A 25,457-nucleotide genomic window follows, 5' to 3' on the forward strand; every position below is an offset into this window, starting at 1 on the left:
GGATGGAGATGCAGAAGATGTGGTGGTGTAATTGTTGGAGATGGAAAAAATACATGGTGGTGTAATTGTTGAAGATGTGGAAGATATGGTGGTGTAATGATCGGAGATTAGAAGACATGGCGGTGTAATGGTTGGAAATGCGAACGGCATGTTGGTGTAATGGTTGGAGATGCAGAAGTTATGGTGGTGTAATGGTTGGATAATCGAAAGAAGACATGGTGGTGTAATAGTTGTAGCGGCCACTGTGAGTCTCCGAAGTAAGAAATTCAAATCCGACGCCGGCCGAATTATACCCTCGATTTAAAAAAGTGCCGCTGTTTTTGTTAACGCTCAGCATTTATAACTATATTAGCACGGTCGATGGAGTACGGACAAGCACCCATACGTTGGCAATAATGACTACTGTTCCAGGCTTTGATGGGTCTCATGTAATCATCTCTTCCTACGTCAAAGTTCCTTGTGAGGGAACTTAAAATATATATATATAAATAAATAAATTTATATTTATATTTATATTTAAAAAAGACCTAACGTAATCGCCTCAAAATGCGCATGCGCAAACTGTGCCCACGTCCCACGAACTTGTGCACTCAGCTCAACACGATCGTTGCGCGTTTGTGTGACTGAGCACGTGGTCGAGACGTTCCTGGTGAGCGGTGCATATTTCGCGGCCTAGCTGTGCACACGAGCCTCAGAATCAGCATTTGTTTGTCTGTCTCATTCGTTTATAACGATTACTTCAGTTGATGTTTCGTTTTCCTTCATTCGATCTCGATGTTAATTTTGTTATTTTGTTACGTCATTGAATTTGATTCTGCATTCGCGTAGGCCTTTGCCTGGTTTTCTCCTCGTATCTTGGAAGGTGTTTTGTTCTTGTTCTTGTGTTCTTGTTCGGTATCATCATTCATTTTATCAAACTTATTGCCTTTGCCTGTGCTTACTTTGGGGTTTTCAAGATTAATTTGTTTCGTGTGTGTGTGTGTGTCTGTGTTATTGCCTCAGCCTCAGAATGTGGGCGGTTTTCACCGCTGTCTGACTATGTTTGTCTGTGAGCAGGATATCTCAAAAAGTTGTGGACAGATTCGGACGAAACTTGTTGGACAGGTTGGGTGTGTAACAAGGAAGAATTGATTTAATGTTGGTGAAGATCCGAATCTGGATGCAATTCAAGACAGCTGTTTATCACCATCTGAGATCGTCGCCAATCCAAAACCATGATATTTTCTACCCCCATTAACTCCACTGCCAGAAAAGATTGCTTTATGGTGCACCAGGTTAAATTGTGTTAAAACTCCCATCCTAAAAGTAAAGGTGGTGGGTTGAAAAAAAACAATTTGAGGTTGGAATACTTTGATTATAACAGATGAGGGTGTAATAATAGGATGAAACTAGAACGGCACTCAGAGCATACCTCTGCCTGGTTGGCCATATCACTCAATGGTGAAGAATCACTTTTAATTCTACTAGCCGGATCCGGATCTTCACCAAAATTGAATCGATTCTTCTTTGTGACACACACAACCTGTGCACCAAGTTTCGTCCAAATCCGTCCATAACGTTTTGAGATATCCTGCTATGCAGCGTTTTTGGCACTATCTCCCAATGGTGAAGAATCACTTAAAAATTCTAGTAGCCGAATCCGGATCTTAACCAAAATCGAATCATTTAGTCCTTGTGACATACGCTACATCTCTGCCAAATTTCGTCCGAATCCGTCCACAACTTTTTGAGATATTTTGTTCACAGACAAACGGACAGACAGACAGTTATGAAAACATAACCTTCATCCACCTTTGGTGGCGGACGTAACTAGAACCGCACTTGGTGGAGTACATACCTCCTCCAGGTTGAACAGTTTATGTTTTGTATCCCACTGAAAGGCTGGATCTGGATTCGAACCTTAACAAAAATCAAATCGGCTTGTTCTTGTCACCGAACCAACTCGTCCACCAAGTTTAATCGTAACTCGTCCATAACTTTTTAAAATATAATGTTGTATAACACTTTTCACCCAATCTCTCAATGGTGAAGAATCGCTTAAAAGTCAAATAATTATCGTATCCGAACCCATATTCTGATCTTCACCAAAAGCGAATCAATTCGTCCTTGTCACACACTAATCCTCTCCACCAAGTCTCGTCCAAATCAGTCCATAACTTTTTGAGATATCCTGCTATGTATTGTTTTTGGCCCAATCTCCCAATGGTGAAGAATCACTTTATAAATTCTAGTAGCCGGATCCGAATCTGGATCTTCACCAAAATCTAATCATTCCGTCCTTATCAAATATGTTACATCTCCGCCAAGTTTCGTCCGAATCCGTCCACAACTTTTTGAGATATCATGTTCACAAACAGACAGGGGTGAAAACATAACCTCCATCCACTTTCGGTGGCGGAGGTAAAGAAGAGTAGAAAGAGAGGGGCAGCAGGGTTGAGGGAAGATATAGAGGGATACTTAGACAAATACGTGATGTAGTTGGAGGAAGCTGGGTGAACAGGATGGGTAGAGAAGCAAACTGTCAATCACAGAAGTGGAAGGAAAAACTGAAATCCTTAATAGGTGTACTTGGAGAGGTTTAATGGAGATAGAAAATTGCGGTTGTGTATGGTGATGAATGAACAGCCGTCTTGAAGCCGTGGAGGGAAGAATGAGATTGAAGACGTTGAGGAATGTGGTTCCACAGGCAGGAATGAGTGGTGTGAGCAGTGAGTCTGGATTTTGGGAGCTTCCCCAAAAGGGGACTACTGGCAGATTGTGTGTATCTCACAGAACCCTGGTGAGTGGGAAGGGGAAGGGAGGTGCAGCACGGAAAAGGCAGCGGGTGCAATACTAGAAAGTGACCTGTGTGCGATGTGAACATGATAGGCCCAGAGACTCTGCTTCACCATGGGAGGTTCCAATGATTAAACTATAACAGCACTCGTAGAATTATAGTCTCGCCTCGCATGCTAATTCTAAACAAGAATACCATTGCTAACTGAACACACTACTGTTATGGCCCACTGATATTGTGACCCCTATACCGGTATCATCCATGCACCCTCTTATGTCACATATATTGATTGCCATCATTCATAGCTTTATTGATTGCTAGGATATTGTCCTGTCACCAGCGATTAAGACTGCCGGATGACGAATACCCGAACATTTTTTTTTTACTCCTGAGGCCAGCTTCCGAATTTTGACGGTTATGACGTGTGCAAGACGGAGGCTACGCAACGTTTACCTGAACGGGACGAAAGCAACATTGGTTTATTCCTGAACCCATGAACAAAGAAACACGACAGTAAATTCAACAAATAATTTAATGAAAATAAAGCAAGGGGTGAAAATGTTGATATAAATGTTGAGGTAAATTAAATTCCTAAGTGTGGTACCTCCATACGGACTCAAATACACAGGGGAAAATGAAATAAAATGCAACCCCATCAGCCGGAACTTAGCTTGGCCACAATGAATTATTTTAGGAGCTTGGTGGCTGTTGAAGCTGGTGTAGCCATTCACGCGGCGAGCGCTCCAAAATGGCGACGTCGAAGGCACTACAAGCGTGGGGTGAGCAGACTAGACGGCCTCCTTTCTCCACTGTCTGGGGAAGCACACATAGCCCTCAGCTTCCTTGTGAGCCAACAATAAGCGAAGCTCATTTGCAATCACCACAGCAGAAACACGCTCCTCAGAGCCTGCACAAAATGGCCAAGCCTTCTTGTCTGTCCCAAAAACGAGCGTCTCTCGAAGCTTCTCCGACCAATGGCAAAGCTCTTTCCAAATCACCCCATGATCGGCCCACATCTACTGGGCCAATCATGACCTTCAGGGGAGTCGCCTGCCAGCTATTTCTCCACCTCACATCACACCACTCCAGGGGTGTGGCCTTTTTCCTTATTAGGCCCATTGGGGGGTGGGGCTTGCCCCGACCGGCTCTGCTTGGGTTCTTGCCAGCGTGGTAAATGTTGTTTAAAGGAAGTCTTCATGGCCGGCCCTCTCAACAAAATGTAAAGGGAAAGTTACAGAGGGAAAATCACGTACTGTGGAAGATTATCCTTAATCCCTATAGCTAATTAGCACAACACCAACCCCCGTGTGGTGTACACCGAAACAACCTTATGCTACAGTTTCCCTACTTATTACATCGAGATTTCTCCTACGCGTCCACGGTCTATGCTATAATTATACAATCCTACCTTCCCTACAGTATCCTTTCACCTACCCCCATAAACGTAACAATATTTAACGACATTTGTGCACATTTAGGCTAAATTGCTTCAATCCATGAAGGTGGATTTGAAATTCAAACTATATTCCCTATGGCTAGTCAATCATATGTATAAAGTTTTGCATCGATCTGTTGAGCGATTCTGGAGAGTTTTTAAAATGTTTTTATTTTTCAATCCAATATGGTAGCCAGACCGCATAACCAATGATGTAAATTTAATTCTTCACTCACGTCGGGTTGTACATCAGATATATGAGGTTTCTGATTTTTCAGCCAAGGATTTTGGTTCAACCAATTATGGCTGAAATACCACTGCACTGATGTCATTGTTATCACCCTATATACCCCATGGGGAGTTGACAAGTATGTCAAGTTTCCAAAAAATTTCGTTGAGCAGTTTCAGGGAAAAACATGTCCATTTTTTCCCCCTTTGTACCAATATGACTGCAATCCTTTAATCCAGAAATGCTGCACTATATGAATGGGGCTGTGGGGGAGGTTTGTGGCTGAGGTGCAAAGCATACAAAAACCTCATAAAATAATCCTTTTGAAGAAGAGACGTATATCACGGTGGAGAAGCAGAACGTGTGCAGCATCCGCGAAGGAGAAAGAAGAGTTTAAATGCATTCTCAAAATGATTTTTTTAAAGCGGTAAAGCTGCTTCAATATTCGGTCCGTCCATCAAATAATATAATATGTCCGTCCATCAAAAATTAAGAAGTTTTCTAACCCACCGTGTTTAATTCTAAAGGGTTCTAAACGGTTTTGTTTGTTTCTGGGCTTTGCCTATTTCATATTAAAAGTGCCAAATTGATCCACTTCCTTCAGACACGGGTGCGATTATATATACGTATATACATATATATATATATACAGTATATATATATATATATATATATATATATACAGTATATATATATATATATATATATTTATTATTATTATTATTATTATTTTTGTTTAAAGAAGAAGTGTTAATACTTCATGCAGATTCCATTTGGAGAGTAGAGTCGTGGAGAAGAGGAGTTTGGAAGGTGGAGGGGGGGGGGGGGGGGGGGGGGAGGAAATGTGTAATCGGAAGCAGAAGGAGATTCAATAAACGTAGGGGCAATACCCCTGGTGCTCACCTGGTAGAATAAACAGTATACTGCACTGACTAAAGGTATTTTAAATCAATTTCAATGCTTGCTAGAAGACAGGACAGTATGTCGAATCATACTAACATAAATCATAAGACTTTAAACAAACAAAAAAATACCTATTTTGGGGGGCAACCCCCGCTTCCCACCCCGTGTACCTCCTCAGACCCCAATTTTTCCAATGCTTTGAACAAACATTGGTACATCACGGATGATGAAGGTTGTGGTGAAGTTTCATCAAAATTGTGTGTGTAGGTTCTGAGAGAAAAAAGCAATTACCTGATTTGGGGGGCAAGCCCCTCTCCCCCCCATAGACCACCTTAGACCCCGATTTTTTTTTTATGCCAGGGACAAACGTTGGTACAACACTGGTGATTAAGGTTGTGGTGAAGTTTCATCAGAATTGCATGTGTAGTTTCTGAGAAGAAAGCAAATCCTATTTTGGGGGGCAAGCCCCCATAGACCCCCAAAGGGGCTTTTTTTTTTCTTTTTTTTTAATGCCGTGAACAAACTTTGGTACAACATGGGTGATGAAGGTTGTGGTCAAGTTTCATTGAAATCATGTTTGTAGTTTCAGAGGAAAAAGAAAATTCCTATTTTTGGGGCCGAACCTGGATCCACTTTGACCCCCAGTAGACCCCCTTAGACCCCGACTTTTTTTTAAATGCCGTGAACAAACTTTAATCACAACACAACAAATATAATTTGTGCCAAATTTGGCCGCAATCCCATCGGTGGTTCAGAGAAGAAGTTTCAAGTGTTTATGGACGATGACGCGCCATCGCATAAGCTCCCCTGAACTTCGTTCCAGGTGAGCTAAAAATAAGAATAGTTTTTGGGTGAAATGGTTTATAAAGGGTTTTTTTTGTTTGTTTGTTTTGTTCCCGTTTGTTTGATTCTGTTTTGTTTTTTTTTAGTTTTAGGTTCTGGCACAAGTTCGCTTTGGTGAATCAAAGAAGTAAATATCCATGGGGGAAGAAATTGTACACGGTGGAATAACACCGCTGGATAAGAAGATAATAAGTCAAGTCGAGGTAAGTTTATATTACTTTTAAAGGGCAGCATGTCATTTTTATAGTTGCAGCAGATATGGAATATTGCCCTGGTGGGTGATTTCAAGTGATCATAAATTAGAATTTTTTTTTTTTTTGGTTTGTTTCAATTATAGCAATGCAACTGTTGTAGAATATTATTTCTCATAAAAAGAGCTTTAGAATGCACTTCAAATTATAAAAAAAATGGATGAAAACTGACCAAGCTATGAATTTTTAAGTAAACTTTTCCATGTGGCCTTACAATTTTGCATGCTGCTTCCGTGCTGAGAGGAGTTAAGAACTTGATACTAAAATGTTTAAATGTATATATTTTAAGAATGTATCAAGTTTGGAATTCATATCATGCTAATAGTATCTATATATTTTCAGGTTATAACCCAATATATTTTTCTGTATATTTTTAGGTTAGGCATTTGTTACTGCAGGCATCATGAATAGGCGAGGCTATGTGAATCACCCTGATAACTTTTGTTATATCTGTGGGAAATACACACCACGTAGCCAGCGCAAGAACCTTATCAAGAGGGTGAAAGCTACTTTCAAGTATTATTTTGAATGTAAAGTTGGAGACCAAGACAAGAGCTGGGCATCTCATGTTGGCTGCATCGTGTGTAACTCGGGGCTTACGCAGTGGTTAAGTGGCAAAAGGAAGGGAATGCCTTTTGCTGTGCCAATGATATGGCATGAGCCAACGAATCATCACTCTGACTGCTACCTTTGTATGACAAATATTGCTGGTTTCTCAACGAAAAACAATTCAAAAATTGTATATCCAGATTGTACGTCTGCTCTGAAGCTAGTCCCCCATGACTTGGATTCTCCTGTGCCAATTCCACCAGAAGTTGCTGCAGATGAAAGCGATGACAACTCTGATGATGCTATGGGTGATATGGATGAACTGTACGAACCTAAGTCTGAAGAAGAGAAGCCACACTTGCTAAATCAAGAAGAATTCAACGATCTGGTGAGAGATCTGTCATTGTCAAAGGAGAAGGCTGAAGTGTTGGGCTCCAGACTACAGCAATGGAATCTCCTAGAGGAAGGAACCAGAATTTCCCACTTCCGTGATCACCACACAAACCTAGCTGCCTTTTTTTGTTTGATAGAAAATGATGTTTGTTTCTGTGCTGATGTTAATGGCGTAATGCATGAGCTAGGAAACAAGCATGTGCGTGATGAATGGAGACTCTTCATAGACTCCAGCAAAGTGAGCCTCAAAGCTGTTTTGTTGCACAATGGTAACAAAAACCTTCTGTTCCTGTAGCTCATGCTGTCGGCATGAAGGAGACGTACGAGTCCATGGAAATCCTTCTAAAAGTGATTAATTACTCAGATCATAAGTGGAACATTTGCGGTGATCTAAAAGTGATTTCTCTCCGAGGACTGCAGCTGGGGTACACAAAATACATGTGCTTCTTATGCCTGTAGAACAGCCACGATGACAGCAATCATTATGTTGTAAAAGACTGGTTCAGGCCTGAACCCATAGTTGGCAGGTACAATGTGCATCATAGGCCATCCACAAAAAGTCTACTTTCCACCGCTTCACATCAAACTTGGCCTTAGGAAAAACTTTGTAAAGGCATTGGATCACGACAGTAATGGCTTCCAATATCTCAAGAGAGAAGTGTGGTGCAGAGAAAGCTGATGCTAAACTCAAAGCAGGCATTTTCGTTGGGCCCCAGATCCGAGAACTGATGTGTGATCCTGAGTTCAAAAATAAACTGAACCCACTTGAGATTGCAGCATGGGAAGCATTTGTGTTGGTTGTGCAGAACTTTATTGGGAACCATAGAGCTGAGCAACAACAACAACAACATGCATTTTAAGGCCATAGAGCTGAGCAGTATGCTGAATTAGTTGACAACATGCTAAAGGCCCATCAGCGAATGGGCTGTAGGATGTCTCTTAAAATGCGCTTCTTGCATTCTCATCTTGATTTCTTCCCACCTAATCTGGGTGAGGTAAGTGATTGGCATGGCGAAAGGTTCCATCAAGACATTTCGGTCATGGAAACTAGGTGTCAAGGCCAGTTCAACCCAAACATGATGGGTGATTACTGCTGGTTCCTACAATGGGACACCAATTCCACACACAAGCGCAAGAGCAAGTGTCTTACACACTTCTGAACATGTCTGAACAGTGCCTATGCTGACTATATTGCAAGGAAGAGTGTAAACTTGGTGTTGTTTCTGAATCACTCACAATGGGGCAGATTTCCCTCTCAAGTTACACCCTTCCTAAGATTACCATGTTTTATTAACTTCATTTTCTGCAACTTATTTATGTTCTGGATTGTATACTACACATTATACATGGAGATAAATCATTATTATCTAAATATGACGTGAAAGTAATTACTAAGCACTGATATTAGATGTACAAAGTGGCGATCTGCAATAATAAAGTATCTAATATAGCATGCCGGGTATCAGTAATACATATACATATTTTGAAAACCTGATGTGCTGGCTAAATTCTGACTACAGATTTGAAATCGGCGGTCCAGATTTAGCCAGGAACACCTACATTTCCCTTAGCAGATGAAAAGGTTTTTGTTTTGTTTTTGCCCAATGTTATCACTCCTCCACCAGCCTTGACTTTGTATACCAAAACACATTCCCATTTGAGTCCCCTTGGAAATGTTTGGCGATCCATCGATGTCCAGATGAGTACTATATGCACTATGTCATAAAAACTGAACACGTGATTATTGTTGATGCGATTTATCTAGGTGACCTCATGGGACAGAGGTGAGGTGCAAACCTCTGACAGGGATAGATGCTGAATAATTTCATGTCCATTTAATTGTGACCAAATCTCAATGCTGTGTTGTGGTGAATGTTTTCATACGGGGATCCAGCATGGCAGTAACATTCTTGATACTGGGTATGTCCACCTCTGACAGCATTCACTGCATTGAGAATGCAATCATTGAGGTGTGTTATTTATTTATTTATTTGGATGATCCATTGTCTGGTGTCTTGGAAAGACTACAATTTGCTCAGAATGCTTCGTGTCACCTCAAAAAACGTCGGTGCATGAGACACACGTGCTGAACGATTGTTGTATTAGACGATTATGTACGTGGAAACTTGCATTCAGGTGTTCTGCACATCCCTCGTGCCAAAAAGGCCCCTGGAATAAATGCTGCAACAGTCCTTTACATAATAAATTCCAGTTGATTTGCTTTTTTATTTAGGGTGGAGAGTATATAATCATATATAGTTTGGATAAATTGCTTTTCCATTTTTCTTCCTGAACTATAATATTTGTGATGTGTTCATGGAGTGAAGATTAATAGGTACACCAAATTATATGACTGCCTTTATTTGTATTTTCATGCTTAAGAAATGCTCACTCTTGCTGGAGTAGCTTGGGAGGTCAACGAGATTTTGTGCCCATGGATAGTAATACCCCCTCCCTTCAACAGGATTCGGTGTAACAATGTATGCTGTGCCTTGTGCACAGGTGAAAATCACGAGTTGCCAACCCATACTCATAGGGATGTGGAAGGGGGGGTTTATTTTGTGCCCATGACCTGACCCTGGGTACCTCCAGGGCATATACAAAATTTGGTGATCAGCCAAGCAGTTTTCAAATTTATCGTCAAGCAGACAGACGTGCTGTATTTTAATATGATAAATGGTTAAGTGGAAACCACAAAACAATAGTTTGTTTTTTAGTTGATGAACTGGGTTGTTTTATTTTTTGATTCAGTGCTCTTTCTGCAATTTAGTCAGGTTCATTATGTTCAGATTTATAATTTCGTTCTTTTTTTGTGGAGATTAGCAAACCTATACATTTTTGGAAAGCTTATAGCACCAGGAATCCGAAAAACCATGTTTCCATTTGCGCAAATTTTTCTTTGGCGGCCATATTGGATTTTCAAAATGGCCACCATCGGAAACCTATTTTTCGCGATATCTCAACATCCGAACCACCTAGAGTGCTGATTCCAACACCTATACCCACATTTTTGGGGATGAGGAATCACATGAAGCCATCTAAAATAATCTACACCTACCCTGGGATACCAGGTGGCAGCCTACAGCGGATTTTCAAGATGGCCACTTTCAGGAAACTCTGAATATGTATACCACATTGAGTGATGTTTCGCCTCAGTACAGTCATAGTCATAAATGGGATCATTTCAACATGTTCAGTTCATGTACATGGAAAGTCATTATATCAGACCTAATAGTTCATTTAAAATAAACCTCATGAAGCTCACAATTACTTACCTGTTGTCGTTTTATATATTTGCAGGTCTTGAGAGAAGATGAGTGAAGTTACGACTCAGCCCACACAGTGGCAGCACTGCATAATTTGTCAAACCGCTTCAGCAAAATATGGAACGCTTGTCCAGCAGCCCAAACCGGACTCGTTTGAACACTTGCTACAAACCCTTAATGATAGAGCAGCTTACCATGATGGAAAATATGTTAAAATTCACAGTCGCTTAAAGGATGAAACAAGTGAAAGTCTGCAATTCAATAATGCAGTTTGGCATCGTATCTGTTATTCAAATGCAACCAACAAAGAGAAGGTACAACGTGCCAAAGACCGCCATCAATATCACATTTCAGCCGGCTCCTACACAGAGAAAAAACGTGGACAAAAGCGAAAAAGCACAGAACTGGACGAACCATCAACTTCCACCACCAGTCCGTTTACACGTTCTGCAACAGCTCCATTCATTAAGGAACATTGCTTTTTCTGCCAGGAAGATAACGAGCAAAAATTGTACACATTGAGAACAGAAAACGGTGGGAAAGCATTACACGATGCTGTGGAGCTGTCTGGAAATCTCACCCTGCAAACTAGGTTAAACACATCCATCTCACCCACTGATGCACATGCAATCGATGTTCAATACCACAAGTCATGTTGGACAACAAATGTATTCCATGTGTTACGTACCAAGGATAACAAGGGAACAACAGAGAGAGGTCATCCGTTTCAAACATCATGTTTGATTGAGTTGATTAGCCTTGTCGACTGTCAAACTCAGAATAAACAATACTTATCCATGGCACATATTGAAACAACATACATCAACTTGCTTGGTGGCACAGATGCATTGGCGCACCACTTCCCTGCATATAGTAGACACTGGCTCAAGGAGAGAATTCTTCTAGAACTACCACACGTAACGTCTGTTAGGCAAAAGGACAGGAGAAAACCTTCTGTTCTTTACTCCCCAGATGCATGCGAATCCGATATGGTTCAGTCTGCCATGATAGAAAGTGAAGTAGACGATCTGAATATTATCTATAAAGCAGCAAAGGCATTGCGCAGAATTATCAAGAACTTCCACCAACAGGAAAACTCATCCGATGCTATACAGGTCACTAGCAGCACAGATGATGTTCCAGCAGCACTCCACGCAATGATCAGATGGGTTATGGTGGGGCCAACAGAAACACTAGAAACTGAAAAACGAACCACTCACGTTAACAGAGAAGTACTCACTGTTAGTCAGATGCTATTGGGTGGATTCAAATCTGACAAGCAAGTGAACTATAGGCCCAAAACTGATTCTGCGACCTTCCGATCAACCAAATCACAAGAAACTCCACAGTCTCTAGGATTAGCCTTGGCAGTTCACCATGACACAAGAAACAAGAAACTCCTGGAAAGTCTCTGCTCTCAAGGTTACTGTGTCTCGTACAGTCGTGTTATGCACCTCGAAACAGCCCTAGCAAATGCCATTGTGGAAAACACCCTGAAGTTCCAAGGACTTTATGTTTCTCCATTTTTGAAGAAGGGAACTTTTGTGTTTTTTGCAGCTGATAACACAGACTTTGCTGAAGACAGCGTGGATGGCAAAGGGCCAACCCATGGAACAATCATTGCTGTTTATCAAAAACGTGACACTCAAGGAGAAACATTGGCGCCACAACTGAGCATAGCTGACACTACCAGTTTGTCAGTGACCCCGTACCAGGTTCCTATGCTTCATTGTGACAAGCCGGTGCCGAAAACCATAAAGAGAACAGACACATTCCACATCAGCAAGGATGGTATATCACCAGCGTATCACCTTACACATCTAGGATGGTTGGTTGCTTCTATGATCACCAGAATGCAGAAATCAAACAGCACATATATACCTGGTTGGGCAGGATACCACTCATTGCTGTTGGGTAGTCACAGTTTGACACAAGTCGGAGTCTTACCCCTTCTACCTGAAGTAGCACACGAGTGGTCGACTCTTCTGACCGTCATCTCTCAGACAACTCAGCTAAAGAACTTAGTTGTTGGTACAAGCCACCCTACAGTCATTTCCTGGGATATGGCCCTCTATGAAAAGGTGATAAGGCTGCTGGATGCAAGGCCAGACCTGAAAGGTACCGTTGTACCTCGGCTTGGCGAGCTGCATGTGGTCATGGCTGCTTTGAGAGCCCTGGGTACTTCCATTGAGAACTCAGGTATTGATGACGCGTGGATAGAGGCCGACCTCTACGGACCTTCAACAACAAGGCAGATCCTGAGATGTTCGCATTACAAACGCACTCTCCGTGCTCATATTTATTCATATATAGCACTTTATGAAATGGCGCTGGACCTGTTCTTCAAAGATTATCCACAGTTGAAAGCCGTTTGCTCAGATATGTCAGAAGAAATAGACGAGGCATGTTCAGAAAAGGACAAGTTCACCAAAGCCACAAGTGTGAAAGAAGCCAACACAAAACTGTTGAATGTCATCACTACAGCTGATGTTGTGAACATATTCAAGACTTGGGAAACAGAACAATCCAAAAAAGCCATGTTCAAGTCCTTGATGAATTACCTGCATCGAGTGGAGACAATTCTGTTCTTTGTGGAAGCTTCTCGGGACGCAGATCTCAAACTCCACCTCGAATCTGGTGAGGCACTCAGCAAGCTATTTTTCTCCATGGATCGTATCAAATACAAACGTCTTTGGCCGCGATACATAGCAGATATGTATGACCTGAGGAAGACGCATCCGGCCACATACAGGGAACTCGAGAATGGAAATATCTCAGTAACGAAATCTAGCATCCCCTTTGTATCAATCGGTGCAGACCACGCTTGTGAACAGGAAAACAGAGCAATGAAGGTTCATTCTGGACTTCCAGGCATCTCCAATAATGCCAATGCAAGGCAGAGATTCTTTATGGCCTCTCCAGAATTGTCACGGCTGACCAGAGAATTCAAAGATCAGTTCGACACCAAAACAGACAAAGTGACAGAACACCACGAACTTAGTCCGAGGGCAGTGAATCTGAACAATACAGCGGTTGAAAAGATCAAGGCTGCTATCATGAGTCATGGCAATCCATTTACCACAGAAGGAAATAGCATATACAACTTGATCACACATGCCTATGTCCCAGAGGAGCACACGTCACAAATCCTGCATATCGACAACATTGGTCAACACTTGTACGAAGAGTATGTTGACGAAAGAATCAACGGAACAGTCAGCTTATTTGCACCCGTGAAAAAAGAAAACAACACGATGTACTTGTCTGGTGTGAAGAAGACCAAGATCATGCTCAGGGACAAGTCAGTCGACTTGAAGGAAACAAAAGACTTGTATGGAAGGCTGATGATATTGACAAAATCAAGCCGTGATGTTGACCAGAAAGACGCAATAGGCAACTACGAATTCACCCTTACACCTCGCGCCTTGTTCGCACCAAACGGTGACCTGCTTCCTTGCCTTGACAAGTCAAAGTTAATCCATCTCCTTGTGAAACATGGAGACTTAGCTCCGGGTGACTTAGCTCCGACCTCAAGTCCTCAAGCTCAAGTCCATAACTCTGCAGCTATGAAAATAGCAGTAGTCGACGCCATGGTTCTTGTACAGAAATTGTCGACAAAACCAGCTGCAACAGTAACCGTTGAAGATCTCAGTGTCAGCTTTAATACCAGATTGATGTCACTGACAAGACATTTTGACGAAGTTATCCTCGTGTTTGATACTTACAAGGCCGATTCGTTGAAGCAAAGCACAAGACAAAAAAGACGAGGGGGGCACAATCCAGTCCAGTACCAAGTGAAGGACAATACCAAGATCCAACACATCACCATGAAGCGGTTCTTGTCACACGCTCAGACAAAGTCAGATTTGGCAGAATATCTGGCTGAGAAAACGTTGGAGTACAACAGAGATGCCTCCAAGCTGATAATTATATGTGCAGCAGGAAAGGCCAAGAGTAACAAAGGCGTGCATTTTGAAGACAATAATCATGAGGAGGCAGACACTCTGATGATTCACCAAGCAGTGCTGGCAACTCGCCGCAATCCCAACGCAGAACAGCTTACCTTCTTCTCTCCTGATACGGATGTCCTGGTCTTGGTCATAGCTAACTATGATGTTCTGCTCAAAAACACTGCTGTCTCCCTTGTGTCGGGCCTTGTGCAAGTACAACCAATCTGGAACAATCTTGGCGTCGAAAAGGCCAAGGCATTGCCAGCATTCCACACATTCACAGGAGCAGACAATACTGGACGGTTTTCGCGAATAGGCAAAACAACATGGTTTGAAGCTTTCGTCAGAGCCGATAGTGACGTGATACAGGCCATGAGAATGCTCGGTGATGCTGCAGATGTGACCGCAGATCAGATGTCCAACTTGGCAAGATTTGTATGTGCAGTGTACGTACCAAAGGGAATATGTATCAACAGCATTCCGGAGTTGCGCTGGTACCTCTTCTGTAAACACATGACTGAAAGTCACAAGTTACCTCCAACGCTAGGGGCTCTAAATCAGCATGTTGATCATGTACATCTTCAGGCAAGGGTATGGGCTCAGGCTACTATCGCACATCAAGTGTTCCTGGATCCACAGCAACATGGCTACTTCAAGGACAACGATTGAAATTGAAACCACTAATGACAGATGTACCACCAGCACCGAAAGCAATACTTGAGATGGTCAGATGTCAGTGCAAAGGAGACTGCTCATCGAGACGGTGTTCGTGCCGTGCCAATGACTTGGCATGCACAGACTTGTGTTTGTGCAGCTCCGAATGTGAAAACGACGATGACTGTCAACCTGTTCTCTGCTCTGACGACAGTGATGAGGACATTTGAAAACCTATGAGGACAAAATGTTGATGAATGTTGACAAAGATAAAATTTCATCTATGGGAAATATTCTATGTTCAAATAAAAGTAATTATTACATGTATAATTATGGATTGTATAGCCTCATCTCTATATACTTACCTCTTGAATACATAAATCACCTGTTTAGGATATATGAGGGATGTGGTTTCATAATTATGATCCGTGTGCCACAATGTAGCGAAACATCACTCAATGTGGTATACATATTCAGAAAAAAACATGTTTCCTGAAAGTGGCCATCTTGAAAATCCGCTGTAGGCTGCCACCTGGTATCCCAGGGTAGGTGTAGATTATTTTAGATGGCTTCATGTGATTCCTCATCCCCAAAAATGTGGGTATAGGTGTTGGAATCAGCACTCTAGGTGGTTCGGATGTTGAGATATCGCGAAAAATAGGTTTCCGATGGTGGCCATTTTGAAAATCCAATATGGCCGCCAAAGAAAAATTTGCGCAAATGGAAACATGGTTTTTCGGATTCCTGGTGCTATCAGCTTTCCAAAAATGTATAGTTTTGCTAATCTCCACAAAAAAAGAACGAAATTACATAACAAACCTGACTAATTTGTTTTTATTTTCCTCTGCAGTTTTACTTTGGTGACCACAATCTGCCAAAGGACAAGTTCCTTAAGTCAGAAGTGCAGAAGGATGATGGATGGGTACCTTTGGGAGTCATGATTCGTTTTAACAGGTGTGGCAGTGAGGTGTGGTGTATTGATGGTAAATATAATGTTTTTACAGAAGTACATTCGGGTCAGTAAATTGAAAAGATGACAGTTAATTTTATTAGTTGTCTAACCCGTCAGTTTGGTGGGCATATTGCTGAAAGTGATGATCCTTGTACTTGCCAGAACACTTTTTTGGGTACATGTCTTATTCAAGCAATTACTATATCGTGTTGGCACAGTAATATCCCCATATCCGTGTGCATTGATAGGCTATAGTAAAAAGGAAGAATCGTTTTGTTAAAATTACTTGTGCTTGGGCACATCTAAAGAAAATAATTTTGTATATCAGCTTAAGCTGAAGGTCTTGGTTATTAGATTTGGAAGGTCTTGGTGTGAGGCAAGCTGATGAAGTCAGTTAGGTTCTCAGACAATCAGGCCGATCTAGCAAAGAGAGAAGAAGGATTATGCAGACTGGTGGAGGTTCGTAATAAAACCTCTACATAATATGGGATGAGACAAATCAAAGATTTGGGTAAAAGCTTGAGGATGGACATGACCTGCAACAGGTCGGAGGGTTTCAGTAACTTTTTTTTTTGTTGTATACTAATTCAAGGCACATGTAAGAGCTAATTTGGGCAGATTGGTGACCGAGGGGGCTGCATATTTGAAAGAGGGTTGCGATAGCCAAAGGAGAGAGAGAGAGAGAGAGAGAGAGAGAGAGAGAGAGAGAGAGAGAGAGAAAGAGAGAGAAAGAAAGAGAGAGAGAGAGAGAGAGAGAGAGAGAGAGAGAGAGAGAGAGAGAGAGAGAGATAGAGATATAGATATAGATATAGATAGATAGATAGATAGATAGATAGATAGATAGAGATATATATATATTTTCAAACAACTAAAGACGAAAAGAGTAAATTCCTTGATTTGGAGTGTGGGGTGATTATAGGTCTGATACGACCTTGAGAATGGAGGACATTGAGAGACTTGTAGCTTTCAACATGTGGGTGGTGAATGATTGGATTGGATGGGATGAAGAAGTTCTTGAGTGATGAGCCAAATGGCTTCCTCTTGTGTGACAGATCCAGGGCAGTAAACGTAAATTTTGCAAACTATCTCAGAGCTGAGAAGACTGTGTATTCACTAAGAAACCACAACCAGAAGGACATATATTGGCTTTGATGGAATATTGAGATTAATTTGTAACTTCCTTGATCATGCATAAAGGCATGCATACAAATAACTCCAAGATGAAAATGAAACCTGTGACCAGTCTTTCTTTTTTTCTTTTTACAACAGACTCAAGAGCTTGTCAAGTGATCCAGCTACCATTGCAGCCGCAATTAAAAAGTCTTCCAATGGGCTTTTAGAAATTTCTGAGGATGGAACCCGTGTGCGTCGTCTGCCTTCACGCACTCTTCCTGAAAATGACGATTCATACAGGGAGAACATCAAGAAACGATCAGTCTATGTGGTTAGTTTTCTTTGTCGTGCTTCCTGTTTATATTAATCTAGATTGGTTTCTTTTGCGAATTGCAACAAATGGGGGGGAGGCAAAATAAGCTTAATGGTCACACATTGCTGCAATTATTCTGGAGAAAACTTATTTTCGAGAAATTTTGGCTTTGTTAACATCATTGCAACATTTGAGGTTTCTATTCTATCCTCTCCCATCCCCCTTGATTGCAGAAAGGGTTTCCTGAAGACGCCACTCTAGATGAGGTTAAAGAGTGGATTGACGAAAAGAGCTCTGTTGAGGTTGTTCACATGCGTCGGACATGTCAAAAGACGTTCAGAGTAAGTTGTTGGATAGACGACACTATGTTGACATGTGATTCAACGATATCCAATTGTAACCTGGATACTGTTGAAAAATAACTCTGGACAAGATAAGTTTCTTAAAGATAATTTTTTTGTTCCAGGTTCATAATCTCATTGAGTACTTATATCTGCCACAATGTATATTGTATTGGAATATATATATATATATTTTTTCTGATGCTTCACAGACAGGGTGAAGCATCAATGTGCTCCGTCCATCAGATTGACCTTAAACTGGGCGCCCCGTCTACCAGCATTAGTTATTGTATTGCACGTTAAAAATCCCGTGTTCTCCTTTGTGAAGAGGAGGTGAGCTATCACAGCACCCTGGCCAAACTCCAAGTTCCTGCTCCAACCTGAGTTGTTAGGGTTGTTAGTCATGCCGTCCCCTTGCGAGAAGAGATGCTAACCCTCAGCCACGTGCTTCATAAGTATGATACGGATCTATAATATACACAAAAGCGTTTCCATCACTAATTTTGGCTTCACTAGTTTCTTCAAAATCCCACTGATCAGTTTCAACATCCTGAGAAACTTCAGAAGAGTTGCTAATGACTGAGGAATCAGGCTCCGAATAATGTACACTATTTTTCTATGTAAATCCGCCATTTGGATCAACATGGTTAGTTAATGGTGTGACGTCACTGTCAAAATGGAAAATCGACACACGAGGACTATTTTTTGACATTTTCTAATTGACAAAATAAATTCAAAAAAGTACCCTTCAAATTAGACAGTGATTAATGATTTTGGTTTTCAGAAAAAAAAATTGTGTTTGGATTTCCCGTTAAGATTTTGGTGTAATTCTAATGTTTCATATTTTGAATTCTGTGTGTTGCAGGGTTCTGTGTTTGCAATCTTTGACACCGTAGAAAATGCCGATAAATTTGTGGCGATGCCTGATCACAAATACAAAGATGCAGACATAATTGCCTGCAAAAAGTAAGCCTTTTTATGAGTTTGCTCGATTAAACTTCCAAAGAGCCATGTTTTGCTATTGGGGTTTATTGATTTTCAGATCAGCAGGTAGAATTTTGTGTTCAAAACACAATGTTGAATATTTCCTGGTTTAATTTGTCAAACTGTTTTCCTGATTCTTCAAACTCTGCTGTCATAGGAAATATATATAATTTTTTTTATTTTTTATTTTATTTTTAGAGAACAGTATTATGCAAAGAAGAATGAACAAAGGAGGCAGTGGAGGGCTGAGGAGAAGCTCAAACAGTATGTTTTTTTACATGTATTTATGGTGACATTTTCTCTTTATCATCATTGTATATAATAACATATTGCACATGCAAAGTACAAATCTTAATGCTGCAAGGGCTAAATAGTCTCAAAAGTGAGTCCTTCTGAGGTACTCAAAACAATTTTTTTTGCTAAAATCATCCAAGCTTTGGCAACATATTTTTACTTTTTGGGACCTGATTTTTAGTTTTATTTTGTTTTTCTCCAGAATTGGGTCTTATGGAAGAGCAAGGTGACTGAGGGTATATGCACTGATAGTAGGGCATTGGCACAGTTCTTTGGTGCAATACGGGAATGAATAATGTTAGGAAGCATTGAATGAATGAATATGAATAATCGTTTTAAGGCCATTTTCCCAGCTAGAGCGGGGGTTAGCCTTGTGGGCCCCATGACAATCAAGGTTCCCTGTTTGAGGCAGTTTTTATGGCCGGATGCCCTTCCTGACGCCAACCCTTGGTCGCCTCTTACGATGCGCAGGGATACGGTGTACTTATTCTAAATCGGGGTACACACCGGGATCATTCATCCCAGCAAGCTGGTACTCAATTTGCCGACCTCGGAAGGATGACAGGCTGAGTCAACCCCCCTGGCGTTAATTCAGCGATCGATTGGGATTCGAACCCAGGATCCTTGGATCCCAAGCCGGCACCCTAACCGCTAAGCCAACACCAGGCTAAATGTTAGGAAGCATTGATGAGGGTAATACACATTGTGACTTTTTGTTTTTTTATTGGAGAGTGGGGTAAGGGTGATGTTTATGGCAGTGCATCAAATACTTAAAGATTAGGATAGCACAGCACCTGGAAGGCAGTTCCACATACGAGGGAGGTGAGGGACAAAAAGAGTACCGTCATCACATGAAGAATGAGCTTTTTAGGTAATAAATTGTCGACATAAACCTCCCAGGGTGGTACTGCCATCCTGGCTTACGAGCGTTAATGTGGTGTCCGGAACCATCCTCCACGCTCTGTCAGGATTGTCAGTCTCGCTCTATATCTCACGCAAACTGAGCTCAACCGGGCGAGCTTTAATTTATTTCTCACATGCACCATATACTCATTTTTACTCACTTTCACTCCATATCTTTACATTCTTTCTCTTTCCTTTATTTTCTTCAAACCACTAATTACAAACGATTTCATATATAAGCAATATAAAAAAAACAAAAAAAAAACAACCTTTAGAGGCCATTTTTCCCCGCAAAGCGGGGGTTGGCCTTTTTCGGGGACCGTGGTTGTTGTTGTTTTTCGGTCCCCTTTTTGAAGCAATGTTTTATGGCTGGATGCCCTTCCTGCCGCCAACCCTTTTTGTCGCCTTTTACGACAAACAGGGAATTACCAGTGAACTGGTACTCAATTAGCCGACCTCGGAAGGATGACAGGCTGAGTCAACCCCCCTGGCGTTAATTCAGCGATCGACCGGGATTCGAACCCAGGATCGCAATATATATGCCTACAAAATGTCAAAATGTATATGCCTGCACCCTTCCCCCCCCCCCCTCCGGCCTCCGCCCCCCCCCCCCCCCACTTCTCCCATTGCCCCTTACCCAAACTCTTGGTTATTAGGATTATTTTATCCATAAAGATTGATTTAGAATAAAGTTCAAAAGTCAAGATGGTTACGTGTGGCCCATGAGATGAGTTTGCATGACCCAGCTGCTTCATCATCTAATGATGTTATTTTTTTTTTTCCTGCTTTCTAGGGAAGCTGAAGGTGTAAAGAATAATCAAAGCGATTTTGTGAGTTCAAATGTTGTGCCTATAGATGTTCATTAGCAACTTTGATCTCATTTCAGATAAACTACATGTACATAGATACTATAAATTGCGATTTCAGGGAGTATAAGCAGCTAAGCTTGCACATTGATGTCCAGCAAATAGTTTATCAGAATTGGTAAAAAATGCAATTGATAACTAGAACGCCACTCAGTATAGCGCATACTCCCGCCGTGGGTTTAGTTGGAATAATATGTTTTGTTTAACATCCCCTCTCCCCAAAACAATAAATGAAAAATAAAGTAGGCCCTAACTGTCAGAGAATTTATTTTGATCTCGGAATTGGAGGAGAAAAACATCATTTAAGAATAAGAATAAAAGCTTTAATGCAGTAAAACAGAAAAAATATTTCCCAAAAAAATTCCCAAAAAAAATCCTGGAACCAGAATAATATCCTGAGCTTCACCAAAAACTAATCAATTCTTCCTTATCCCAAGGGCAATCATCCCACCAACATTCATCCAAATCCGTTCAGAACTTTTCCAGATATCTTGTTCACAAACACACGAACATCCGAACACACACACACACACACACACACACACGGACGGACACGATCGAATGCATTACTCCCTGGCGGGAGTAATAAACCTGAAAATCGCAGAGCCAGAACCAGAATTATTTATTTGGTCTGGGAAGCCCATGCGAGGTTTCTTCTTCAGCCTCTCACAACCCTGGGATCTTTGCGATCTTTGCGATGCGATCTTTTTTTTTAAAGTTGGAATTTTGCCAAATCTGTTTTATTCGTTTGTTAATATACCTCAGCCATTGACAAATCTGGAATTATAATTTTATTTGAGGTTCAAATTAACCCGGGAGATTGTGTCAAACGATGCCTGCAAGTCTGTACATGTGATAAATATATTAATCGTCCACAGTCGAAGACTTCTTCTTCACGCAATAACAACTTCTAGCTTCCAGACCGTACATCCAATGTTCTTCAAATTTTGCACACTTGTTACTCTTCATGACTTCGACTACAGTATGAAGTTTCACGGCGATCGATGAAGTGGTTCAAGAGATATAAATGTTTTTATTATTTGCGTTTAATTAACGATATCTGCCAAACCACGTGACCGATCGCAAATTCCAAAAGGACATTTTAGTAGACTGATATGCTGAACAGATCTGTGAAGCTTCCCCTCAATTGGGTCACAAATGAGGGAGGAGCTAGGTTTTAAATGTTTGTGCTCAAAAACGTCATAACTCTGAAACCATGTGATGCATGTCGTCATGCTCGTTGACTTTTTTGTTCGTCATGGGTATGCGATTCTGCCTGCAAAGTTTGGCCTCGATCTGTTCAGGCGTTTTGGCGAAAATTGGATTTTAGTGTTTTTCACTCAAAACAATATGGCGGCCGAACCACGTGACCTGTGATGTCATAATTACCATAAAATATTCTACAGACCGAGTCCCTCCTGTGGTGGAAATCTCTCAATCGCTCCAATTATTGCAGAGAAAATGGTTTTTAAAGGAAAACAGAAAAAAAAATTCCCAATTTTTTTTCCTGGATCTGGAATAATATCCTGAGCTTCACCAAAAACTAATCAATTCTTCCTTATCCTAAGGGCAATCATCCCACCAACTTTCATCCAAATCCGTTCAGAACCTTTCCAGATATCTTGTTCACAAACACACGAACACATGCGCGAGCGCGCACACACACACACACACACAAACACACACACACACACACACACACACACACACACACACACACACACACACACACACACACACACACACGCACGGACACGATCGAATGCATTACTCCCTGGCGGGAGTAAATATGTACTCTGTTGTAAATCTACCCTCAAAGGAATGTTGCAAAAGTGGGAAATTTCATGTTTATGAAAATGCCACTGGTTTGTTATCAGGCTTATCACATGTCACGTATCACGTATTTGGCTTGAATGATGACTCGTTGATGCTGTTGAGAGCATTTGTGACTTTGCTTATGAAAGTTATAATCTTTGATGTCATTTAGGATTCTCCATTATAGTTTATTATAATTAACCCGTGCACTGTGTAGCGGGATGCGGGGTTGCGTGTACATGCATGCGCACGAGTCGCATAACCTTTTTACCATTTGAGCTTTTGTGAAATTTTCAAGAAACCTTTATTATGAGAATACAGAGAACACCAATTCATAATTGGGTTAAAGGGCAAACAAAGTTACAGTGAGTATCAGCTTTTGTCATCAAATTTTCAACAAGCCATTATGAGAATATGGTGAAAATAATTCATTAAACAGTTGGAGCCAAGAGAGACCAAGATCAGCGAACAAGAGTTGGTGTAGAGCTTTTTGGAGAGCGAGGTTGAACCGTGCAAATAGAGGAGCATGTCCTGCCAAATGGAGCTTTTGTTCCATTAGAGCCATGTGTGCAAGTTCTTCATTTGTGCAAGCCAATGGACTCTTTATTTGGCTGCAGGGCTTCTTAGAGTTTTGGCTGCAGTGTTTGAACGCCCAATTGTAGGGTCAAAGGGTCGACCGGTTGGTGATGGTACTTGGTGGCACCTTTTGCGCAGCACAGCACTTGGAATAGTTGGAGTGGCCATCCGTTTAGATCCAGAAACATGAAAATAGAGATTGCCTAATGCAAGGAAAAGTCTTGGATTGTCACAGGCGAAGGATCTGTGGGTGGTGATAGACATTGGGGGGGGGGGGGGGGTGGCGAAGGAGAAGGAGAGGGAGAAGGTAAGCAGACTGGACAATGCCAGGCAGCTATAGATAAAGCTAACGGATTTTGGTTTTATTCGTGGGGGGATAAAATATAAATCAAAATATGTGGTTTTAACACTGTTTAGGAAATAAGTGTGGCCTCATCTGGAATATGTTGTTTAATTTTGTTAATGACAGCTCACTCAGGAAGGACATCGCTGCCATGGAGAGGATTCAGCACAGGGCAACTCAATTGTTCCCAGGCATAGCTAGACTCAGCTATGAGGAGCAGCTAAAGGAGACAGGACTTTATAGATGAGAAAGGAGGCAGTTACGAGGGGATATGATAGGGATGTTTAATATAATGAAGGGTATAGACAGAATGAGTGCAGAAGTTCTTCAGCACAATACACTGTGATTGGGCTTGGGGCCATAGCCTGAGAGTAAAAACGAGAGTTAAGATGGTAGCAAGGCACTCAGAGTCTTTCACTCAGAGTAGTTGATGCATGGAATTGTCTCCTTGGAAAGTTAATGGCAGCAGAAACAGGAGATGGGTTTAAATTGGAACTAGATAGGACACCTAGAAGCATTGTTGAGGAGTACAGTGATATTGGTTTAGATTTGTATGTGATCAATATGGATAGGTGATTGTGTAATCTGTGATGTCTGTGAGGGGGTCTTGTCAAGGGGTAGTTTATGGTCGGCAGGGGCGCTGGGGAGGGTTCCCGGGGGGGGGGGGGAGGAGGGCAACCCCCCGGGGCCCGGCCGGGTAGGCCCGTAATTATTGCTTCAGTTTTTTGGTTTCGTATAATGATTGTGACGAAAAAAACACCAGGGGAAACTATTTTGTGTCTCACTCTAAGCCACTCGCAGCGATTCACCGGCATGCCATTGGCATGGGCAGTAACATCTTACCTCGGAAGATAAACTACCGTGGGAACAATTTACATGATGATCATGGTGATGATGTAAATGAACACAGGCGTGTGGCCAAATCCCATCCGGATGAAATGAGTTAAACGAATCCACATGTACGAGTAATTGAATACACCCAAATTTCCCGCATGGTATGTGTTTCTGATGACGAAAATACGAAAATCTGTTTTGTTAAAAAAAAAATGAAGTGGGCCCGACTCTTGGTATTGCCTCGCGGCCCATTCTTTGTAATATATTCTTCCCTTCCAAAAAAAATTGCCATTTTTATTTTTAACACCCATGTGATATCCCTGAGCCTGCCACACTTTTGTCATCCCCACTCCTCCTCCTTATCCCTCCAGTGAAATTAAGTTGTTTTGAGGAATTGCCGGATTTAAAAAAAATCTGGTGTCGGTATGGCTCAGGCATGATGGGTCGCATGGCCTCCTCCTGTGTCTGATTTCCTTGTTATTCCTTACTACTGTTGTTCGCAAAGATCAAGTAATACATTGGCAAAGTCATAAATACATGTGCCGTATATATTGAAACAACAACAGGCATTTTAAGGCCATTTCCCCTGCTAGAGCGGGGGTTAGCCTTGCGGGCCGCAGCATACACCTTCAGCTTCAACGACACTCCCCTCCTCGTCAGCACGCCACTCAATTCCCGAAACGTCTTCCATGCACATCTCACTCTAGCAACCGTTGCCGAGTCTGATCTACCTTCTCCGAGGTAGCAAAATGTTTTCACACCTTCCAGCTTCACGCCGTCTCCAAGATCCAACTCAACATTTCCTCCATCTGCAGCTCCCTCTGTGCACACCTTACACTTGAATGTAGCTGCCACACTGGTTAATGACCCTCTC

General features: G+C 41.7%; 1 protein-coding gene across 1 annotated transcript in view; it reads left to right on the forward strand.

Moving 5' to 3' along the window:
* The first annotated feature begins 552 nt into the window (after positions 1 to 552).
* The window catches only part of SSB (small RNA binding exonuclease protection factor La), a 38,776-nt gene continuing 13,871 nt past the window's right edge, over positions 553 to 25,457 (forward strand). Inside the window, exons 1-8 of the mRNA XM_078782181.1 lie at positions 553 to 649; positions 6,273 to 6,389; positions 16,100 to 16,203; positions 17,471 to 17,645; positions 17,861 to 17,968; positions 18,834 to 18,934; positions 19,151 to 19,216; positions 20,943 to 20,979. Coding sequence (XP_078638307.1) covers positions 6,324 to 6,389; positions 16,100 to 16,203; positions 17,471 to 17,645; positions 17,861 to 17,968; positions 18,834 to 18,934; positions 19,151 to 19,216; positions 20,943 to 20,979 — 657 coding nt within the window. The 5' untranslated portion in view covers positions 553 to 649; positions 6,273 to 6,323. The remainder of the gene's footprint in view (positions 650 to 6,272; positions 6,390 to 16,099; positions 16,204 to 17,470; positions 17,646 to 17,860; positions 17,969 to 18,833; positions 18,935 to 19,150; positions 19,217 to 20,942; positions 20,980 to 25,457) is intronic.

This window comes from Myxine glutinosa, chromosome 7 (genome assembly GCF_964187855.1).
Source record: "Myxine glutinosa chromosome 7, kmMyxGlut1.1, whole genome shotgun sequence".
NCBI lineage: Eukaryota > Metazoa > Chordata > Myxini > Myxiniformes > Myxinidae > Myxine > Myxine glutinosa.